At 54.7% G+C, this 23,691-nt stretch overlaps 1 protein-coding gene across 1 annotated transcript in view; it reads left to right on the top strand.

Annotated features, from left to right (window-relative positions):
- The window catches only part of PLEKHM2 (pleckstrin homology and RUN domain containing M2), a 41,176-nt gene that overhangs the window by 13,797 nt on the left and 3,688 nt on the right, over window positions 1-23,691 (top strand). Inside the window, exons 12-20 of the mRNA XM_073669130.1 lie at window positions 8,482-8,572; window positions 8,671-8,735; window positions 8,821-8,909; window positions 9,034-9,166; window positions 9,310-9,497; window positions 9,584-9,649; window positions 9,730-9,889; window positions 22,263-22,442; window positions 22,714-22,830. Coding sequence (XP_073525231.1) covers window positions 8,482-8,572; window positions 8,671-8,735; window positions 8,821-8,909; window positions 9,034-9,166; window positions 9,310-9,497; window positions 9,584-9,649; window positions 9,730-9,889; window positions 22,263-22,442; window positions 22,714-22,830 — 1,089 coding nt within the window. The remainder of the gene's footprint in view (window positions 1-8,481; window positions 8,573-8,670; window positions 8,736-8,820; window positions 8,910-9,033; window positions 9,167-9,309; window positions 9,498-9,583; window positions 9,650-9,729; window positions 9,890-22,262; window positions 22,443-22,713; window positions 22,831-23,691) is intronic.

Genomic DNA, 23,691 nt, shown 5'->3' on the forward strand with positions numbered 1-23,691 from the left:
TGGGGCCGCAGCTTCCCGTCACTTCTGGGGGTGGGTGGGGGCCGCAGCTTGCCGTCACTTCTGGAGGTGGGTGGGGGCCGCAGCTTGCCGTCACTTCTGGAGGTGGGTGGGGGCCGCAGCTTGCCGTCACTTCTGGAGGTGGGTGGGGGCCGCAGCTTGCCGTCACTTCTGGGGGTAGGTGGGTGGGTGAAGGCCGCAGCTTCCCGTCACTTCTGGGGGTAGGTGGGTGGGTGGGGCCGCAGCTTGCCGTCACTTCTGGAGGTGGGTGGGTGGGTGGGTGGGGCCGCAGCTTGCCTTCACTTCTGGGGGTAGTTGGGTGGGTGAAGGCCGCAACTTCCCGTCACTTCTGGAGGTAGGTGGGTGGTTGGGGCCGCAGCTTCCCGTCCCTTCTGGGGGTGGGTGGTTGGGGGCCGCAGCTTCCCGTCCCTTCTGGGGGTAGGTGGGTGGGTGGGGCCGCAGCTTCCCGTCACTTCTGGGGGTAGGTGGGTGGGTGGGGCCGCAGCTTCCCGTCACTTCTGGGGGTAGGTGGGTCTGTGGGGGCCGCAGCTTCCCGTCCCTTCTGGGGGTAGGTGGGTGGGTGAAGGCCGCAGCTTGCCGTCACTTCTGGAGGTGGGTGGCTGGGGCCGCAGCTTCCCGTCACTTCTGTATGGGGCCGCAGCTTCCCGTCACTTCTGCGGGTAGGTGGGTGGTTGGGGCCGCAGCTTGCCGTCACTTCTGGGGGTAGGTGGGTGGCTGGGGCCGCAGCTTGCCGTCACTTCTGGGGGTAGGTGGGTGGTTGGGGCCGCAGCTTGCCGTCACTTCTGGGGGTAGGTGGGTGGTTGGGGCCGCAGCTTGCCGTCACTTCTGGGAGTAGGTGGGTGGTTAGGGCCGCAGCTTCCCGTCACTTCTGGGGGTCGGTGGGGGCCGCAGCTTCCCGTCACTTCTCGAGGTAGGTGGGTGGGGCCGCAGCTTGCCGTCACTTCTGGGGGTAGGTGGGTGGGTGGGGCCGCAGCTTGCCGTCACTTCTGGGGGTGGGTGGGTGGGGCCGCAGCTTCTTGTCACTTCTGGGGGTAGGTGGGTGGGTGGGGCCGCAGCTTCCCGTCACTTCTGGGGGTAGGTGGGTGGGTGGGGCCGCAGCTTCCCGTCACTTCTGGGGGTAGGTGGGTGGGTGGGGCCGCAGCTTCCCGTCACTTCTGGGGGTAGGTGGGTGGTTGGGGCCGCAGCTTCCCGTCACTTCTGGGGGTAGGTGGGTGGTTGGGGCCGCAGCTTCCCGTCACTTCTGGGGGTGGTTGGGGGCCGCAGCTTTCCGTCACTTCTGGAGGTAGGTGGGTGGGTGGGGCCGCAGCTTCCCGTCACTTCTGGAGGTAGGTGGGTGGGTGGGGCCGCAGCTTGGGTGGGGCCGCAGCTTCCCGTCACTTCTGGGGGTAGGTGGGTGGTTGGGGCCGCAGCTTGCCGTCACTTCTGGGGGTAGGTGGGTGGTTGGGGCCGCAGCTTGCCGTCACTTCTGGGGGTAGGTGGGTGGTTGGGGCCGCAGCTTCCCGTCACTTCTGGGGGTGGGTGGGGGCCGCAGCTTGCCGTCACTTCTGGAGGTGGGTGGGGGCCGCAGCTTGCCGTCACTTCTGGAGGTGGGTGAGGGCCGCAGCTTGCCGTCACTTCTGGAGGTGGGTGGGGGCCGCAGCTTGCCGTCACTTCTGGGGGTAGGTGGGTGGGTGAAGGCCGCAGCTTCCCGTCACTTCTGGGGGTAGGTGGGTGGGTGGGGCCGCAGCTTGCCGTCACTTCTGGAGGTGGGGCCGCAGCTTGCCTTCACTTCTGGGGGTAGTTGGGTGGGTGAAGGCCGCAACTTCCCGTCACTTCTGAAGGTAGGTGGGTGGTTGGGGCCGCAGCTTCCCGTCACTTCTGGGGGTGGGTGGTTGGGGGCCGCAGCTTCCCGTCCCTTCTGGGGGTAGGTGGGTGGGTGGGGCCGCAGCTTCCCGTCACTTCTGGGGGTAGGTGGGTGGGTGGGGCCGCAGCTTCCCGTCACTTCTGGGGGTAGGTGGGTCTGTGGGGGCCGCAGCTTCCCGTCCCTTCTGGGGGTAGGTGGGTGGGTGAAGGCCGCAGCTTGCCGTCACTTCTGGAGGTGGGTGGGTGGGGCCGCAGCTTCCCGTGGGTGGGTGGGGCCGCAGCTTCCCGTCACTTCTGTATGGGGCCGCAGCTTCCCGTCACTTCTGGGGGTAGGTGGGTGGTTGGGGCCGCAGCTTGCCGTCACTTCTGGGGGTAGGTGGGTGGCTGGGGCCGCAGCTTGCCGTCACTTCTGGGGGTAGGTGGGTGGTTGGGGCCGCAGCTTGCCGTCACTTCTGGGGGTAGGTGGGTGGTTGGGGCCGCTGCTTGCCGTCACTTCTGGGGGTAGGTGGGTGGTTAGGGCCGCAGCTTCCCGTCACTTCTGGGGGTGGGTGGGGGCCGCAGCTTGCCGTCACTTCTGGAGGTGGGTGGGGGCCGCAGCTTGCCGTCACTTCTGGAGGTGGGTGGGGGCCGCAGCTTGCCGTCACTTCTGGGGGTAGGTGGGTGGGTGAAGGCCGCAGCTTCCCGTCACTTCTGGGGGTAGGTGGGTGGGTGGGGCCGCAGCTTGCCGTCACTTCTGAAGGTGGGTGGGTGGGTGGGGCCGCAGCTTGCCTTCACTTCTGGGGGTAGTTGGGTGGGTGAAGGCCGCAACTTCCCGTCACTTCTGGAGGTAGGTGGGTGGGTGGGGCCGCAGCTTCCCGTCACTTCTGGGGGTGGGTGGTTGGGGGCCGCAGCTTCCCGTCCCTTCTGGGGGTAGGTGGGTGGGTGGGGCCGCAGCTTCCCGTCACTTCTGGGGGTAGGTGGGTGGGTGGGGCCGCAGCTTCCCGTCACTTCTGGGGGTAGGTGGGTCGGTGGGGGCCGCAGCTTCCCGTCCCTTCTGGGGGTAGGTGGATGGGTGGGGCCGCAGCTTGCCGTCACATCTGGAGGTGGGTGGGTGGGTGGGGCCGCAGCTTGCCGTCACATCTGGAGGTGGGTGGGTGGGGCCGCAGCTTGCCGTCACTTCAGGGGGTAGGTGGGTGGGTGGGGGCCGCAGCTTCCCGTCACTTCTGTATGGGGCCGCAGCTTCCCGTCACTTCTGGGGGTGGGTGGTTGGGGGCCGCAGCTTCCCGTCCCTTCCGGGGGTGGGTGGGGCCGCAGCTTCCCGTCACTTCAGGGGGTAGGTGGGTGGGTGGGTGGGGGCCGCAGCTTCCCGTCACTTCTGTATGGGGCCGCAGCTTCCCGTCACTTCTGGGGGTGGGTGGTTGGGGGCCGCAGCTTCCCGTCACTTCTGGGGGTGGGTGGTTGGGGGCCGCAGCTTCCCGTCACTTCTGGGGGTGGGTGGTTGGGGGCCGCAGCTTCCCGTCCCTTCTGGGGGTGGGTGGGGCCGCAGCTTCCCGTCCCTTCTGGGGGTAGGTGGGTGGGTGGGGCCGCAGCTTCCCGTCCCTTCTGGGGGTAGGTGGGTGGGTGGGGCCGCAGCTTCCCGTCACTTCTGTGGGTGGGTGGGGCCGCAGCTTCCCGTCACTTCTGTGGGTGGGTCGGTGTGGGCCGCAGCTTCCCGTCCCTTCTGGGGGTAGGTGGGTGGGTGGGGCCGCAGCTTCCCGTCCCTTCTGGGGGTAGGTGGGTGGGTGGGGCCGCAGCTTCCCGTCACTTCTGGGGGTAGGTGGGTGGTTGGGGCCGCAGCTTCCCGTCACTTCTGGGGGTAGGTGGGTGGGTGAAGGCCGCAGCTTCCCGTCACTTCTGGGGGTAGGTGGGTGGGTGAAGGCCGCAGCTTGCCGTTCCTTCTGGGGGTAGGTGGGTGGGTGGGGCCGCAGCTTCCCGGCACTTCTGGGGGTAGGTGGGTGGGTGGGGGCCGCAGCTTCCCGTCACTTCTGGGGGTAGGTGGGTGGGTGAAGGCCGCAGCTTGCCGTCACTTCTGGGGGTAGGTGGGTGGGTGGGGCCGCTGCTTGCCGTCCCTTCTGGGGGTAGGTGGGTGGGTGGGGCCGCTGCTTGCCGTCCCTTCTGGGGGTAGGTGGGTGGGTGGGGCCGCAGCTTCCCGTCACTTCTGGGGGTGGGTGGGGGCCGCAGCTTGCCGTCCCTTCTGGGGGTAGGTGGGTGGGTGCAGGCCACAGCTTGCCGTCCCTTCTGGGGGTAGGTAGGTGGGTGGGGCCGCAGCTTCCCGTCACTTCTGGGGGTAGGTGGGTGGGTGGGGCCGCAGCTTGCCGTCACTTCTGGGGGTGGGTGGGGGCCGCAGCTTGCCGGCACTTCTGGGGGTAGGTGGGTGGGTGAAGGCCGCAGCTTCCCGTCACTTCTGGAGGTGGGTGGGTGGGGCCGCAGCTTGCCGTCCCTTCTGGGGGTAGGTGGGTGGGTGGGGCCGCAGCTTCCCAGCACTTCTGGGGGTAGGTGGGTGGGTGGGGGCCGCTGCTTGCCGTCCCTTCTGGGGGTAGGTGGGTGGGTGGGGCCGCAGCTTCCGGGTGGGTGGAGCCGCAGCTTCCCGTCACTTCTGGGGGTAGGTGGGTGGGTGGGGGCCGCAGCTTCCCGTCACTTCTGGGGGTAGGTGGGTGGGTGAAGGCCGCAGCTTGCGGTCACTTCTGGGGGTAGGTGGGTGGGTGGGGCCGCAGCTTCCCGGCACATCTGGGGGTAGGTGGGTGGGTGAAGGCCGCAGCTTGCTGTTCCTTCTGGGGGTAGGTGGGTGGGTGGGGCCGCAGCTTCCCGGCACTTCTGGGGGTAGGTGGGTGGGTGGGGCCGCATTTTCCCGTCACTTCTGGGGGTAGGTGGGTGGGTGGGGGCCGCAGCTTCCCGTCACTTCTGGGGGTAGGTGGGGGCCGCAGCTTCCCGTCCCTTCTGGGGGTAGGTGGGTGGGTGGGGCCGCAGCTTCCCGTCCCTTCTGGGGGTAGGTGGGTGGGTGGGGCCGCAGCTTCCCGTCCCTTCTGGGGGTAGGTGGGTGGGTGGGGCCGCAGCTTCCCGTCACTTCTGGGGGTGGGTGGGGGCCGCAGCTTGCCGGCACTTCTGGGGGTAGGTGGGTGGGTGCAGGCCACAGCTTGCCGTCCCTTCTGGGGGTAAGTGGGAGGGTGGGGCCGCAGCTTGCCGGCACTTCTGGGGGTAGGTGGGTGGGTGCAGGCCACAGCTTGCAGTCCCTTCTGGGGGTAGGTGGGTGGGTGCAGGCCACAGCTTGCCGTCCCTTCTGGGGGTAAGTGGGAGGGTGGGGCCGCAGCTTCCCGTCACTTCTGTGGGTGGGTGGGGCCGCAGCTTGCTGTCCCTTCTGGGGGTCGGTGGGGCCGCAGCTTCCCGTCACTTCTGGGGGTAGGTGAGTGGGTGGGGCCGCAGCTTCCCGTCACTTCTGGGGGTAGGTAGGTGGGTGAAGGCCGCAGCTTGCCGTCACTTCTGGGGGTAGGTGGGTGGGTGGGGCCGCAGCTGGGTGGGTGGGGCCGCAGCTTCCCGGCACATCTGGGGGTAGGTGGGTGGGTGGGGCCGCATTTTCCCGTCACTTCTGGGGGTAGGTGGGTGGGTGGGGGCCGCAGCTTCCCGTCACTTCTGGGGGTAGGTGGGGGCCGCAGCTTCCCGTCCCTTCTGGGGGTAGGTGGGTGGGTGGGGCCGCAGCTTCCCGTCCCTTCTGGGGGTAGGTGGGTGGGTGGGGCCGCAGCTTCCCGTCACTTCTGGGGGTGGGTGGGGGCCGCAGCTTGCCGGCACTTCTGGGGGTAGGTGGGTGGGTGCAGGCCACAGCTTGCCGTCCCTTCTGGGGGTAGGTGGGTGGGTGCAGGCCACAGCTTGCCGTCCCTTCTGGGGGTAGGTGGGAAGGTGGGGCCGCAGCTTCCCGTCCCTTCTGGGGGTAGGTGGGTGGGTGGGGCCGCAGCTTCCCTTCCCTTCTGGGGGTAGGTGGGTGGGTGGGGGCCGCAGCTTGCCGTCACTTCTGGGGGTAGGTGGGTGGGTGGGGGCCGCAGCTTCCCGTCACTTCTGGGGGTAGGTGGGTGGGTGGGGGCCGCAGCTTCCCGTCACTTCTGGGGGTAGGTGGGTGGGTGGGGGCCGCAGCTTCCCGTCACTTCTGGGGGTAGGTGGGTGGGTGGGGGCCGCAGCTTCCCGTCTGGGGGTAGGTGGGTGGGTGGGGGCCGCAGCTTCCCGTCACTTCTGGGGGTAGGTGGGTGGGTGAAGGCCGCAGCTTCCCAACACTTCTGGGGGTGGGTGGGTGGGTGGGTGGGGCCGCAGCTTGCTGTCCCTTCTGGGAGTAGGTGGGTGGGTGAAGGCCGCAGCTTGCCGTCCCTTCTGGGGGTAGGTGGGTGGGTGGGGCCGCAGCTTACTGGCACTTCTGGGGATAGGTGGGTGGGTGAAGGCCGCAGCTTCCCGTCACTTCTGGGGGTAGGTGGGTGGGTGGGGGCCGCAGCTTCCCGTCACTTCTGGAGGTGGGTGGGTGGGGGCCGCAGCTTCCCGTCACTTCTGGGGGTAGGTGGGTGGGTGAAGGCCGCAGCTTGCCGTCCCTTCTGGGGGTAGGTGGGTGGGTGGGGCCGCAGCTTTGGGGCCGCAGCTTCCCGTCACTTCTGGGGGTAGGTGGGTGGGTGGGGCCGCAGCTTCCCGTCACTTCTGGGGGTAAGTGGGTGGGTGGGACCGCAGCTTTCCGTCACTTCTGGGGGTAGGTGGGTGGGTGGGGGCCGCTGCTTGCCGTCACTTCTGGGGGTAGGTGGGTGGGTGGGGGCCGCTGCTTGCCGTCCCTTCTGGGGGTAGGTGGGTGGGTGGGGGCCGCAGCTTCCCGTCACTTCTGGGGGTAGGTGGGTGGGGGCCGCAGCTTCCCGGCCGCAGCTTCCCGTCACTTCTGGGGGTAGGTGGGTGGGTGGGGCCGCAGCTTCCCGTCACTTCTGGAGGTGGGTGCGTGGGGGCCGCAGCTTCCCGTCACTTCTGGGGGTAGGTGGGTGGGTGGGTGAAGGCCGCAGCTTGCCGTCCCTTCTGGGGGTAGGTGGGTGGGTGGGGCCGCAGCTTCCCGTCACTTCTGGGGGTAGGTGGGTGGGTGGGGCCGCAGCTTCCCGTCACTTCTGGGGGTAAGTGGGTGGGTGGGACCGCAGCTTTCCGTCACTTCTGGGGGTAGGTGGGTGGGTGGGGCCGCAGCTTCCCGTCACTTCTGGGGGTAGGTAGGTGGGTGGGGCCGCAGCTTCCCGTCACTTCTGGGGGTAGGTAGGTGGGTGGGGCCGCAGCTTGCCGTCACTTCTGGGGGTGGGTGGGTGGGGCCGCAGCTTCTTGTCACTTCTGGGGGTAGGTGGGTGGGTGGGGCCGCAGCTTCCCGTCACTTCTGGAGGTAGGTGGGTGGTTGTGGCCGCAGCTTCCCGTCACTTCTGGGGGTAGGTGGGTGGGTGGGTCCGCAGCTTCCCGTCACTTCTGGAGGTAGGTGGGTGGTTGGGGCCGCAGCTTCCCGTCACTTCTGGGGGTAGGTGGGTGGGGCCGCAGCTTCCCGTCACTTCTGGGGGTAGGTGGGTGGGGCCGCAGCTTCCCGTCACTTCTGGGGGTAGGTGGGTGGGGCCGCAGCTTCCCGTCACTTCTGGGGGTGGGTGGGTGGGGCCGCAGCTTCCCGTCACTTCTGGGGGTGGGTGGGGGCCGCAGCTTCCCGTCACTTCTGGTGGTAGGTGGGTGGGTGGGGCCGCAGATTCCCGTCCCTTCTGGGGGTAGGTGGGTGGGTGGAGCCGCAGCTTCCCGTCACTTCTGGGGGTAGGTGGGTGGGTGGGGCCGCAGCTTCCCGTCACTTCTGGGGTTAGGTGGGTGGGTGGGGCCGCAGCTTCCCGTCACTTCTGGGGGTAGGTAGGTGGGTGGGGCCGCAGCTTCCCGTCACTTCTGGGGGTAGGTAGGTGGGTGGGGCCGCAGCTTCCCGTCACTTCTGGGGGTGGGTGGGGTCCGCAGCTTCCCGTCACTTCTGGGGGTAGGTGGGTGGGTGGGGCCGCAGCTTCCCGTCACTTCTGGGGGTAGGTGGGTGGGTGGGGGCCGCAGCTTCCCGTCACTTCTGGGGGTAGGTGGGTGGGTGGGGCCGCAGCTTCTTGTCACTTCTGGGGGTAGGTGGGTGGGTGGGGGCCGCAGCTTCTTGTCACTTCTGGGGGTAGGTGGGTGGGTGGGGCCGCAGCTTCCCGTCACTTCTGGGGGTGGGTGGGGGTCGCAGCTTCCCGTCACTTCTGGGGGTAGGTGGGTGGGTGGGGCCACAGCTTGCTGTCCCTTCTGGGGGTAGGTGGGTCGGTGGGGCCGCAGCTTCCCGTCACTTCTGGGGGTAGGTAGGTGGGTGGGGGCCGCAGCTTGCCGTCACTTCTGGGGGTGGGTGGGTGGGTGGGGCCGCAGCTTCCCGTCACTTCTGGGGGTAGGTGGGTGGGTGGGGGCCGCAGCTTGCCGTCACTTCTGGGGGTAGGTGGGTGGGTGGGGGCCGCAGCTTGCCGTCACTTCTGGGGGTAGGTGGGTGGGTGGGGGCCGCAGCTTGCCGTCACTTCTGGGGGTAGGTGGGTGGTCGGGGCCGCAGCTTCCCGTCATCCCTTCTGTCCTTTTCTCCAGATGTTCCGGATGAGCACAGGACACATGGAGGGCGACCTCCAGCTCGTCTACGTGCTGCTGACTGACTGCTACATCTACCTGCTGAGGAAAGGTCAGGCCTGGCGCCCCCTGGTTGCCCCTCACCCTTGTGTCTCCTCCCCTGTGTGGCCCCTAGGGGTCCCTGCGGTCACTGACGTGCCTCTCCCTCAGGTGCTGCGGATAAGCCGTACATGGTGGAGGACGCGGTGTCGTACAATGAGCTGGACTACGTGTCGGTGGGTGAGCGGCGGAGTGTGTCGCCCCCCGGTGGACGCTCTGCTCTCGCTGTCTCATCTCCTGTCACCCACGTGTCTCTTGCAGGTCGGCCTGGATCAGCAAGCGGTGACCCTCGTGTGCACGAACAGACGGCGGCAGTTCCTGGTGGACACGGCGGACCTGTCACTGGCTGAGTGAGTGGATCTGGGGTCTCCATCCTGGGTCACCATTTAAAGGCCGGGTCTGTGCAACCCCCGATATACAGCCCGTCCCTTTATTGTGGGGTCCGGTTTCGCAGTGTTCGCTCTTTCTCTGCAGGATCTTCGTATCTGCGTTGAAGTCGGCCATGATTAATGGGTGTCGGGAGCCCCCGTACCCCGGGGTCCTGACCGATGCCACCATGGAGAGACTAGCACTGGCGAAGTTTGTGTCTCAGGAGTCCAAAATAGAGGTACGATTCCTCGTCCGCTTGGGACCCCACAGAGGTGCAGCGGGGGCCCCGTCATGGCGATTTATGGGCTAATTAAAGGGCCAGCGTCCCTTATTCCAGCTCCTCACCTTCCGGACTCTTGTCGGTGTCTTGTTTGCCCTCAGGCCTCGGACGTTGTGATGCTCTACTATGGTCTTGTGCACTGGGAGGATCCCTCCGATGAAGCTTTGGGATCATCTGTGCCAACTTCATCCAGAGACCAGGCTGTGTCCAAGGAAGGCGTCCTCCATTACAAGGCGAGCACGTCCTACCTGGGCCGGGAGACCTGGAAGACCTGTTATGTGGTCCTCAGGTGAGGGGTCAGGACGTGCGGGGAGGGCGGCTGTGCTACGCGTCCTCCATCTCTGCCCCGGATGACCTGTGACTCGTGTCTTTCAGTAATGGAATCTTATACCAGTACCCGGACCGGACGGACGTCATCCCCCTGCTGTCCATCAATCTGGGGTAAGGCGCAGCTGCTGCGCTCTTCTTACAGTGTGCTTGGCTTCTACAATGATGATGGCTAAGAAGTCTGTACCCTGCAGGGGCGAGCAGTGCGGAGGATGCCGGAGGGCCAACACCACCGAGAGGGCCCACTCCTTCCAGGTGATCCTGGCCGATCAGCCGTCCCTGGAGCTGAGTGCTGCCAATGAAGAGGAGATGGCCGAGTGGATGTTACACCTGTGCCAAGCCGTGTCTAAGGGGGTGAGTCCCTGCCACCCCACAGACCTCCAGACAAAGCCAAAGGACCTGCACTGCACCCCAGAGCTGCACTCACTATTCTGCTGGTGCAGTCTCTGTGTACATACATTACTGATCCTGAGTTACATCCTGTATTATACTCCAGAGCTGCACTCACTATTCTGCTGGTGCAGTCACTGTGTACATTACATTACTGATCCTGAGTTACATCCTGTATTATACTCCAGAGCTGCACTCACTATTCTGCTGGTGCAGTCACTGTGTACATACATTACATTACTGATCCGGAGTTACATCCTGTATTATACTCCAGAGCTGCACTCACTATTCTGCTGGCGCAGTCACTGTGTACATACATTACATTACTGATCCTGAGTCACCTCCTGTATTATACTCCAGAGCTGCACTCACTATTCTGCTGGTGCAGTCACTGTGTATATACATTACTGATCCTGAGTTACATCCTGTATTATACTCCAGAGCTGCACTCACTATTCTGCTGGTGGAGTCACTGTGTACATACAGGAGGTAACTCAGGATCAGTAATGTAATGTATGTACACAGTGACTGCACCAGCAGAATAGTGAGTGCAGCTCTGGAGTATAATACAGGATGTAACTCAGGATCAGTAATGTAATGTATTATACCCCAGAGCTGCGCTCACTATTCTGCTGGTGCAGTCACTGTGGAGTGGACGGGGGACAGACATAGGCCGATGGGAGTAGTAGTGTCACATCGGCCTATGTCTGCCTGCACGCACACACACCGCACACACACCCCGCACACACACTCCAGAGCTGCACTCACTATTCTGCGGGTGCAGTCACTGTGTACATACATTACATTACTGATCCTGAGTTACATCCTGTATTATACTCCAGAGCTGCACTCACTATTCTGCTGGAGCAGTCACTGTGTACATACATTACATTACTGATCCTGAGTTACATCCTGTATTATACCCCAGAGCTGCACTCACTATTCTGCTGGTGCAGTCACTGTCTACATACATTACATTACTGATCCTGAGTTACCTCCTGTATTATACCCCAGAGCTGCACTCACTATTCTGCTGGTGCAGTCACTGTGTACATACATTACTGATCCTGAGTTACCTCCTGTATTATACTCCAGAGCTGCACTCACTATCCTGCTGGTGCAGTCACTGTGTACATACATTACATTACTGATCCTGAGTTACCTCCTGTATTATACTCCAGAGCAGCACTCACTATTCTGCTGGTGCAGTCACTGTGTACATACATTACATTACTGATCCTGAGTTACCTCCTGTATTATACTCCAGAGCAGCACTCACTATTCTGCTGGTGCAGTCACTGTGTACATACATTACATTACTGATCCTGAGTTACCTCCTGTATTATACTCCAGAGCAGCACTCACTATTCTGCTGGTGCAGTCAGTGTGTACATACATTACATTACTGATCCTGAGTTACATCCTGTATTATACTCCAGAGCTGCACTCACTATTCTGCTGGTGCAGTCACTATGTACATACATTACATTACTGATCCTGAGTTACTTCCTGTATTATACCCCAGAGCTGCACTCACTATTCTGCTGGTGCAGTCATTATGTACATACATTACATTACTGATCCTGAGTTACATCCTGTATTATACTCCAGAGCTGCACTCACTATTCTGCTGGTGCAGTCACTATGTACATACATTACATTACTGATCCTGAGTTACTTCCTGTATTATACCCCAGAGCTGCACTCACTATTCTGCTGGTGCAGTCATTATGTACATACATTACATTACTGATCCTGAGTTACTTCCTGTATTATACCCCAGAGCTGCACTCACTATTCTGCTGGTGCAGTCATTATGTACATACATTACATTACTGATCCTGAGTTACATCCTGTATTATACTCCAGAGCAGCACTCACTATTCTGCTGGTGCAGTCAGTGTGTACATACATTACATTACTGATCCTGAGTTACCTCCTGTATTATACTCCAGAGCAGCACTCACTATTCTGCTGGTGCAGTCACTGTGTACATACATTACATTACTGATCCTGAGTTACATCCTGTATTATACTCCAGAGCTGCACTCACTATTCTGCTGGTGCAGTCAGTGTGTACATACATTACATTACTGATCCTGAGTTACCTCCTGTATTATACTCCAGAGCAGCACTCACTATTCTGCTGGTGCAGTCACTGTGTACATACATTACATTACTGATCCTGAGTTATATACTGTATTATACACCAGAGCTGCACTCACTATTCTGCTGGTGCAGTCACTGTGTACATACATTACATTACTGATCCTGAGTTACATCCTGTATTATACTCCAGAGCTGCACTCACTATTCTGCTGGTGCAGTCACTATGTACATACATTACATTACTGATCCTGAGTTACTTCCTGTATTATACCCCAGAGCTGCACTCACTATTCTGCTGGTGCAGTCATTATGTACATACATTACATTACTGATCCTGAGTTACATCCTGTATTATACTCCAGAGCTGCACTCACTATTCTGCTGGTGCAGTCACTGTGTACATACATTACATTACTGATCCTGAGTTACCTCCTGTATTATACTCCAGAGCTGCGCTCACTATTCTGCTGGTGCAGTCACAGTGTACATACATTACATTACTGATCCTGAGTTACATCCAGTATTATACTCCAGAGCTGCACTCACTATTCTGCTGGTGCAGTCACTGTGTACATACATTACTGATCCTGAGTTACCTCCTGTATTATACTCCAGAGCTGCACTCACTATTCTGCTAGTGCAGTCACTGTGTACATACGTTACATTACTGATCCTGAGTTACATCCTGTATTATACTCCAGAGCTGCACTCACTATTCTGCTGGTGCAGTCACTGTGTACATACATTACTGATCCTGAGTTACCTCCTGTATTATACTCCAGAGCTGCACTCACTATTCTGCTGGTGCAGTCACTGTGTACATACGTTACATTACTGATCCTGAGTTACATCCTGTATTATACTCCAGAGCTGCACTCACTATTCTGCTGGTGCAGTCACTGTGTATATACATTACTGATCCTGAGTTACATCCTGTATTATACCCCAGAGCTGCACTCACTATTCTGCTGGTGCAGTCACTGTGTACATACATTACATTACTGATCCTGAGTTACCTCCTGTATTATACTCCAGAGCAGCACTCACTATTCTGCTGGTGGAGTCACTGTGTACATACATTACATTACTGATCCTGAGTTACATCCTGTATTATACTCCAGAGCTGCACTCACTATTCTGCTGGAGCAGTCACTGTGTACATACATTACATTACTGATCCTGAGTTACATCCTGTATTATACCCCAGAGCTGCACTCACTATTCTGCTGGTGCAGTCACTGTCTACATACATTACATTACTGATCCTGAGTTACCTCCTGTATTATACCCCAGAGCTGCACTCACTATTCTGCTGGTGCAGTCACTGTGTACATACATTACATTACTGATCCTGAGTTACCTCCTGTATTATACTCCAGAGCAGCACTCACTATTCTGCTGGTGCAGTCACTGTGTACATACATTACATTACTGATCCTGAGTTACCTCCTGTATTATACTCCAGAGCAGCACTCACTATTCTGCTGGTGCAGTCACTGTGTACATACATTACATTACTGATCCGGAGTTACATCCTGTATTATACTCCAGAGCTGCACTCACTATTCTGCTGGTGCAGTCACTGTGTACATACATTACATTACTGATCCGGAGTTACATCCTGTATTATACTCCAGAGCTGCACTCACTATTCTGCTGGCGCAGTCACTGTGTATATACATTACTGATCCTGAGTTACATCCTGTATTATACCCCAGAGCTGCACTCACTATTCTGCTGGTGCAGTCACTGTGTACATACATTACATTACTGATCCTGAGTTACCTCCTGTATTATACTCCAGAGCTGCACTCACTATTCTGCTGGTGCAGTCACTGTGTACATACATTACATTACTGATCCCGAGTTACCTCCTGTATTATACTCCAGAGCTGCACTCACTATTCTGCTGGTGCAGTCACTGTGTATATTCATTACTGATCCTGAGTTACCTCCTGTATTATACTCCAGAGCTGCACTCACTATTCTGCTGGTGCAGTCACTGTGTACATACATTACATTACTGATCCTGAGTTACATCCTGTATTATACTCCAGAGCTGCACTCACTATTCTGCTGGTGCAGTCACTGTGTACATACAGGATGTAACTCAGGATCAGTAATGTAATGTATGTACACAGTGACTGCACCAGCAGAATAGTGAGTGCAGCTCTGGAGTATAATACAGGATGTAACTCAGGATCAGTAATGTATATACACAGTGACTGCACCAGCAGAATAGTGAGTGCAGCTCTGGAGTATAATACAGGATGTAACTCAGGATCAGTAATGTAATGTATTATACCCCAGAGCTGCGCTCACTATTCTGCTGGTGCAGTCACTGTGGAGTGGACGGGGGACAGACATAGGCCGATGGGAGTAGTAGTGTCACATCGGCCTATGTCTGCCTGCACGCACACACACCGCACACACACCCCGCACACACACTCCAGAGCTGCACTCACTATTCTGCGGGTGCAGTCACTGTGTACATACATTACATTACTGACCCTGAGTTACATCCTGTATTATACCCCAGAGCTGCGCTCACTATTCTGCTGGTGCAGTCACTGTGTACATACATTACATTACTGATCCTGAGTTACCTCCTGTATTATACTCCAGAGCTGCACTCACTATTCTGCTGGTGCAGTCACTGTGTACATACATTACTGATCCTGAGTTACCTCCTGTATTATACTCCAGAGCTGCACTCACTATCCTGCTGGTGCAGTCACTGTGTACATACATTACATTACTGATCCTGAGTTACCTCCTGTATTATACTCCAGAGCAGCACTCACTATTCTGCTGGTGCAGTCACTGTGTACATACATTACATTACTGATCCTGAGTTACCTCCTGTATTATACTCCAGAGCAGCACTCACTATTCTGCTGGTGCAGTCACTGTGTACATACATTACATTACTGATCCTGAGTTACCTCCTGTATTATACTCCAGAGCAGCACTCACTATTCTGCTGGTGCAGTCAGTGTGTACATACATTACATTACTGATCCTGAGTTACATCCTGTATTATACTCCAGAGCTGCACTCACTATTCTGCTGGTGCAGTCACTATGTACATACATTACATTACTGATCCTGAGTTACTTCCTGTATTATACCCCAGAGCTGCACTCACTATTCTGCTGGTGCAGTCATTATGTACATACATTACATTACTGATCCTGAGTTACATCCTGTATTATACTCCAGAGCTGCACTCACTATTCTGCTGGTGCAGTCACTATGTACATACATTACATTACTGATCCTGAGTTACTTCCTGTATTATACCCCAGAGCTGCACTCACTATTCTGCTGGTGCAGTCATTATGTACATACATTACATTACTGATCCTGAGTTACTTCCTGTATTATACCCCAGAGCTGCACTCACTATTCTGCTGGTGCAGTCATTATGTACATACATTACATTACTGATCCTGAGTTACATCCTGTATTATACTCCAGAGCAGCACTCACTATTCTGCTGGTGCAGTCAGTGTGTACATACATTACATTACTGATCCTGAGTTACATCCTGTATTATACTCCAGAGCAGCACTCACTATTCTGCTGGTGCAGTCAGTGTGTACATACATTACATTACTGATCCTGAGTTACCTCCTGTATTATACTCCAGAGCAGCACTCACTATTCTGCTGGTGCAGTCACTGTGTACATACATTACATTACTGATCCTGAGTTACATCCTGTATTATACTCCAGAGCTGCACTCACTATTCTGCTGGTGCAGTCAGTGTGTACATACATTACATTACTGATCCTGAGTTACCTCCTGTATTATACTCCAGAGCAGCACTCACTATTCTGCTGGTGCAGTCACTGTGTACATACATTACATTACTGATCCTGAGTTATATACTGTATTATACACCAGAGCTGCACTCACTATTCTGCTGGTGCAGTCACTGTGTACATACATTACATTACTGATCCTGAGTTACATCCTGTATTATACTCCAGAGCTGCACTGACTATTCTGCTGGTGCAGTCACTGTGTACATACATTACATTACTGATCCTGAGTTACCTCCTGTATTATACTCCAGAGCTGCACTCACTATCCTGCTGGTGCAGTCACTATGTACATACATTACATTACTGATCCTGAGTTACATCCAGTATTATACTCCAGAGCTGCACTCACTATTCTGCTGGTGCAGTCACTGTGTACATACATTACTGATCCTGAGTTACCTCCTGTATTATACTCCAGAGCTGCACTCACTATTCTGCTGGTGCAGTCACTGTGTACATACATTACATTACTGATCCTGAGTTATATACTGTATTATACACCAGAGCTGCACTCACTATTCTGCTGGTGCAGTCACTGTGTACATACATTACATTACTGATCCTGAGTTACATCCTGTATTATACTCCAGAGCTGCACTGACTATTCTGCTGGTGCAGTCACTGTGTACATACATTACATTACTGATCCTGAGTTACCTCCTGTATTATACTCCAGAGCTGCACTCACTATCCTGCTGGTGCAGTCACTATGTACATACATTACATTACTGATCCTGAGTTACATCCAGTATTATACTCCAGAGCTGCACTCACTATTCTGCTGGTGCAGTCACTGTGTACATACATTACTGATCCTGAGTTACCTCCTGTATTATACTCCAGAGCTGCACTCACTATTCTGCTGGTGCAGTCACTGTGTACATACATTACATTACTGATCCTGAGTTACATCCAGTATTATACTCCAGAGCTGCACTCACTATTCTGCTGGTGCAGTCACTGTGTACATACATTACTGATCCTGAGTTACCTCCTGTATTATACTCCAGAGCTGCACTCACTATTCTGCTGGTGCAGTCACTGTGTACATACGTTACATTACTGATCCTGAGTTACATCCAGTATTATACTCCAGAGCTGCACTCACTATTCTGCTGGTGCAGTCACTGTGTACATACATTACATTACTGATCCTGAGTTATATACTGTATTATACACCAGAGCTGCACTCACTATTCTGCTGGTGCAGTCACTGTGTACATACATTACATTACTGATCCTGAGTTATATACTGTATTATACACCAGAGCTGCACTCACTATTCTGCTGGTGCAGTCACTGTGTACATACATTACATTACTGATCCGGAGTTACCTCCTGTATTATACTCCAGAGCTGCACTCACTATCCTGCTGGTGCAGTCACTATGTACATACATTACATTACTGATCCTGAGTTACATCCAGTATTATACTCCAGAGCTGCACTCACTATTCTGCTGGTGCAGTCACTGTGTACATACATTACTGATCCTGAGTTACCTCCTGTATTATACTCCAGAGCTGCTCTCACTATTCTGCTGGTGCAGTCACTGTGTACATACATTACATTACTGATCCTGAGTTACTTCCTGTATTATACCCCAGAGCTGCACTCACTATTCTGCTGGTGCAGTCATTATGTACATACATTACATTACTGATCCTGAGTTACCTCCTGTATTATACTCCAGAGCTGCACTCACTATTCTGCTGGTGCAGTCACTGTGTACATACGTTACATTACTGATCCTGAGTTACATCCTGTATTATACTCCAGAGCTGCTCTCACTATTCTGCTGGTGCAGTCACTGTGTACATACATTACATTACTCATCCTGAGTTACATCCTGTATTATACTCCAGAGCTGCACTCACTATTCTGCTGGTGCAGTCACTATGTACATACATTACATTACTGATCCTGAGTTACCTCCTGTATTATACTCCAGAGCTGCACTCACTATCCTGCTGGTGCAGTCACTATGTACATACATTACATTACTGATCCTGAGTTATATACTGTATTATACACCAGAGCTGCACTCACTATTCTGCTGGTGCAGTCACTGTGTACATACATTACATTACTGATCCGGAGTTACATCCTGTATTATACCCCAGAGCTTCACTCACTATTCTGCTGGTGCAGTCACTGTGTACATACATTACATTACTGATCCGGAGTTACATCCTGTATTATACTCCAGAGCTGCACTCACTAATCTGCTGGTGCAGTCACCGTGTACATACATTACATTACTGACCCTGAGTTACATTCTGTATTATACTCCAGAGCTGCACTCACTATTCTGCTGGTGCAGTCACTGTGTACATACATTACATTACTGATCCTGAGTTACCTCCTGTATTATACTCCAGAGCTGCACTCACTATTCTGCTGGTGCAGTCTCTGTGTACATACATTACATTACTGATCCTGAGTTACCTCCTGTATTATACTCCAGAGCTGCACTCACTATTCTGCTGGTGCAGTCACTGTGTACATACATTACATTACTGATCCTGAGTTACATCCTGTATTATACCCCAGAGCTGCACTCACTATTCTGCTGGTGCAGTCACTGTGTACATACATTACATTACTGATCCTGAGTTACATAAAGTATTATACTCCAGAGCTGCACTCACTATTCTGCTGGTGCAGTCACTATGTACATACATTACATTACTGATCCTGAGTTACCTCCTGTATTATACTCCAGAGCTGCACTCACTATTCTGCTGGTGCAGTCACTGTGTACATACATTACTGATCCTGAGTTACCTCCTGTATTATACTCCAGAGCTGCACTCACTATTCTGCTGGTGCAGTCACTGTGTACATACGTTACATTACTGATCCTGAGTTACATCCTGTATTATACTCCAGAGCTGCTCTCACTATTCTGCTGGTGCAGTCACTGTGTACATACATTACATTACTCATCCTGAGTTACATCCTGTATTATACTCCAGAGCTGCACTCACTATTCTGCTGGTGCAGTCACTGTGTACATACATTACATTACTGATCCTGAGTTACCTCCTGTATTATACTCCAGAGCTGCACTCACTATTCTGCTGGTGCAGTCACTGTGTACATACATTACATTACTGATCCTGAGTTACCTCCTGTATTATACTCCAGAGCTGCGCTCACTATTCTGCTGGTGCAGTCACTGTGTACATACATTACATTACTGATCCTGAGTTACATCCTGTATTATACTCCAGAGCTGCTCTCACTATTCTGCTGGTGCAGTCACTGTGTACATACATTACATTACTGATCCTGAGTTACCTCCTGTATTATACTCCAGAGCTGCACTCACTATTCTGCTGGTGCTGTCACTGTGTACATACATTACATTACTGATCCTGAGTTACATCCTGTATTATACTCCAGAGCTGCACTCACTATTCTGCTGGTGCAGTCACTATGTACATACATTACATTACTGATCCTGAGTTACCTCCTGTATTATACTCCAGAGCTGCACTCACTATCCTGCTGGTGCAGTCACTATGTACATACATTACATTACTGATCCTGAGTTATATACTGTATTATACACCAGAGCTGCACTCACTATTCTGCTGGTGCAGTCACTGTGTACATACATTACATTACTGATCCGGAGTTACATCCTGTATTATACTCCAGAGCTGCACTCACTATTCTGCTGGTGCAGTCTCTGTGTACATACATTACATTACTGATCCTGAGTTACCTCCTGTATTATACTCCAGAGCTGCACTCACTATTCTGCTGGTGCAGTCACTGTGTACATACATTACTGATCCTGAGTTACATCCTGTATTATACTCCGGAGCTGCACTCACTATTCTGCTGGTGCAGTCACTGTGTACATACATTACATTACTGATCCTGAGTTACATCAAGTATTATACTCCAGAGCTGCACTCACTATTCTGCTGGTGCAGTCACTATGTACATACATTACATTACTGATCCTGAGTTACATCCTGTATTATACTCCAGAGCTGCTCTCACTATTCTGCTGGTGCAGTCACTGTGTACATACATTACATTACTGATCCTGAGTTACCTCCTGTATTATACTCCAGAGCTGCACTCACTATTCTGCTGGTGCTGTCACTGTGTACATACATTACATTACTGATCCTGAGTTACATCCTGTATTATACTCCAGAGCTGCACTCACTATTCTGCTGGTGCAGTCACTGTGTACATACATTACATTACTGATCCTGAGTTATATCCTGTATTATACTCCAGAGCTGCACTCACTATTCTGCTGGTGCAGTCATTATGTACATACATTACATTACTGACCCTGAGTTACATCCTGTATTATACTCCAGAGCTGCACTCACTATTCTGCTGGTGCAGTCACTGTGTACATACATTACATTACTGATCCTGAGTTACCTCCTGTATTATACTCCAGAGCTGCGCTCACTATTCTGCTGGTGCAGTCACTGTGTACATACATTACATTACTGATCCTGAGTTACATCCTGTATTATACTCCAGAGCTGCTCTCACTATTCTGCTGGTGCAGTCACTGTGTACATACATTACATTACTGATCCTGAGTTACCTCCTGTATTATACTCCAGAGCTGCACTCACTATTCTGCTGGTGCAGTCACTGTGTACATACATTACATTACTGATCCTGAGTTACATCCTGTATTATACTCCAGAGCTGCACTCACTATCCTGCTGGTGCAGTCACTGTGTACATACATTACATTACTGATCCTGAGTTACCTCCTGTATTATACTCCAGAGCTGCGCTCACTATTCTGCTGGTGCAGTCACAGTGTACATACATTACATTACTGATCCTGAGTTACATCCAGTATTATACTCCAGAGCTGCGCTCACTATTCTGCTGGTGCAGTCACTGTGTACATACATCACATTACTGATCCTGAGTTACATCCTGTATTATACTCCAGAGCTGCACTCACTATTCTGCTGGTGCAGTCACTGTGTACATACATTACTGATCCTGAGTTACCTCCTGTATTATACTCCAGAGCTGCACTCACTATCCTGCTGGTGCAGTCACTATGTACATACATTACATTACTGATCCTGAGTTACCTCCTGTATTATACTCCAGAGCTGCACTCACTATTCTGCTGGTGCAGTCACTGTGTACATACGTTACATTACTGATCCTGAGTTACATCCTGTATTATACTCCAGAGCTGCTCTCACTATTCTGCTGGTGCAGTCACTGTGTACATACATTACATTACTCATCCTGAGTTACATCCTGTATTATACTCCAGAGCTGCACTCACTATTCTGCTGGTGCAGTCTCTGTGTACATACATTACATTATTGATCCTGAGTTACATCCTGTATTATACTCCAGAGCTGCACTCACTATTCTGCTGGTGCAGTCACTGTGTACATACATTACATTACTGATCCTGAGTTATATCCTGTATTATACCCCAGAGCTGCACTCACTATTCTGCTGGTGCAGTCACTGTGTATATACATTACATTACTAATCCTGAGTTACATCCTGTATTATCCTCCAGAGCTGCACTCACTATTCTGCTGGTGCAGTCACTGTGTACATACATTACATTACTAATCCTGAGTTACATCCTGTATTATCCTCCAGAGCTGCACTCACTATTCTGCTGGTGCAGTCACTGTGTACATACATTACATTACTGATCCTGAGTTACATCCTGTATTATCCTCCAGAGCTGCACTCACTATTTTGCTGGTGCAGTCACTGTGTACATACATTACTGATCCTGAGTTACCTCCTGTATTATACCCCAGAGCTGCACTCACTATTCTGCTGGTGCAGTCACTGTGTACATACATTACATTACTGATCCTGAGTTACCTCCTGTATTATACTCCAGAGCTGCACTCACTATTCTGCTGGTGCAGTCACTGTGTACATACATTACATTACTGATCCTGAGTTACCTCCTGTATTATCCTCCAGAGCTGCACTCACTATTCTGCTGGTGCAGTCACTGTGTACATACATTACATTACTGATCCTGAGTTACCTCCTGTATTATCCTCCAGAGCTGCACTCACTATTCTGCTGGTGCAGTCACTGTGTACATACATTACATTACTGATCCTGAGTTACATCCTGTATTATCCTCCAGAGCTGCACTCACTATTCTGCTGGTGCAGTCACTGTGTACATACATTACATTACTGATCCTGAGTTACATCCTGTATTATACCCCAGAGCTGCACTCACTATTCTGCTGGTGCAGTCACTGTGTACATACATTACTGATCCTGAGTTACCTCCTGTATTATACTCCAGAGCTGCACTCACTATTCTGCTGGTGTGGATACAGGGGTGCACTTAGTTTCCGGCACCATGTGACTGTGCTGTTCCTGTTCCTCAGGTAACTCCTCTGGGCGATGTGCCGTCCCCCTGCCTCCCCTGCTGCTTGGTGCAGACACAGGATAAGCTGATCACCTGCCACCAGGACTGTCAGACCAGCTTCTTCCGGGCTCTTGGCGTCAGTGAGTTGATGGACTTGTCCTGTGTGAGCAGCATGGACGGGAAGGAGTACTGCGTACTGGTGAGTGTTCGTTACAGTGTGACCGCCCCCCCTGCAGCCCGTCACCATTTTCAGATCTCTGCTGCTGTCAGTGAACGTGAATCTTTTATTTTACGTCCATGAGGTGCAAAGCTCTGCAGACGCTGCTAGTTCTCACAGCTGGGGATTCGTCACAAGGTATCGGTGCCGGCAGCAGAGGTCTGGTACATAGTAACAAGCTGTCAGCTGTGAGATCTGCTGCTTGTGTGCTGGATGTTACTATTGAATAGTTAGAGCGATTTGTTTCCTGCAGGAGTTCACACAGGAGCGGAGTCGCTGCCCGGCGCTCTGGGTCCTGTACTTCAGCGGGCGACCAGAGCTCGAGCGTTTCCTCTCCTCTCTGAGGGCAGCATGGAAATCCATCTACCAGGTGGGTGGCACTGGCCGCATTGCGGTGCTGGGGCCTGCGCTCCGACCCCTCCTCCTCTGCTGTGTCCCGTCTCCGACCACCACCACCCTCTCCCCCCGTGTCCGCGCTCCGACCACCACCACCCTCACCCCCCGTGTCCGCGCTCCAACCATCACCAACCTCACCCCCCGTGTCCGCGCTCCAACCATCACCAACCTCACCCCCCCCGTGTCTGCGCTCCAACCATCCCCACCCTCACCCCCCGTGTCTGCGCTCCAACCATCACCACCCTCACCCCCGTGTCTGCGCTCCAACCATCACCACCCTCACCCCCCCCGTGTCTGCGCTCCAACCATCACCACCCTCACCCCCCCGTGTCCGCGCTCCGACCACCACCACCCTCACCCCCCCGTGTCCGCGCTCCGACCACCACCACCCTCACCTCCCGTGTCCGCGCTCCGACCACCACCACCCTCACCTCCCATGTCCGTGCTCCGACCGCCACCACCCTCTCCCCCCTTGTCCGCGCTCCGACCACCACCACCCTCTCCCCCCGTGTCCGCGCTCCGACCACCACCACCCTCTCCCCCCGTGTCCGCGCTCCGACCACCACCACCCTCTCCCCCCGTGTCCGTGCTCCGACCACCACCACCCTCTCCCCCCGTGTCCGCGCTCCGACCACCACCACCCTCTCCCCCCGTGTCCGCGCTCCGACCACCACCACCCTCTCCCCCCGTGTCCGTGCTCCGACCACCACCACCCTCTCCCCCCGTGTCCGCGCTCCGACCACCACCACCACCCTCTCCCCCCCGTGTCCGCGCTCCGACCACCACCCTCTCCCCCCGTGTCCGCGCTCTGACCACCACCACCCTCACCCCCCGT

Source organism: Phyllobates terribilis, unplaced genomic scaffold (genome assembly GCF_046119375.1).
Source record: "Phyllobates terribilis strain yellow unplaced genomic scaffold, ASM4611937v1 Scaffold_2564__1_contigs__length_123353, whole genome shotgun sequence".
NCBI classification, from domain to species: Eukaryota; Metazoa; Chordata; class Amphibia; order Anura; family Dendrobatidae; genus Phyllobates; species Phyllobates terribilis.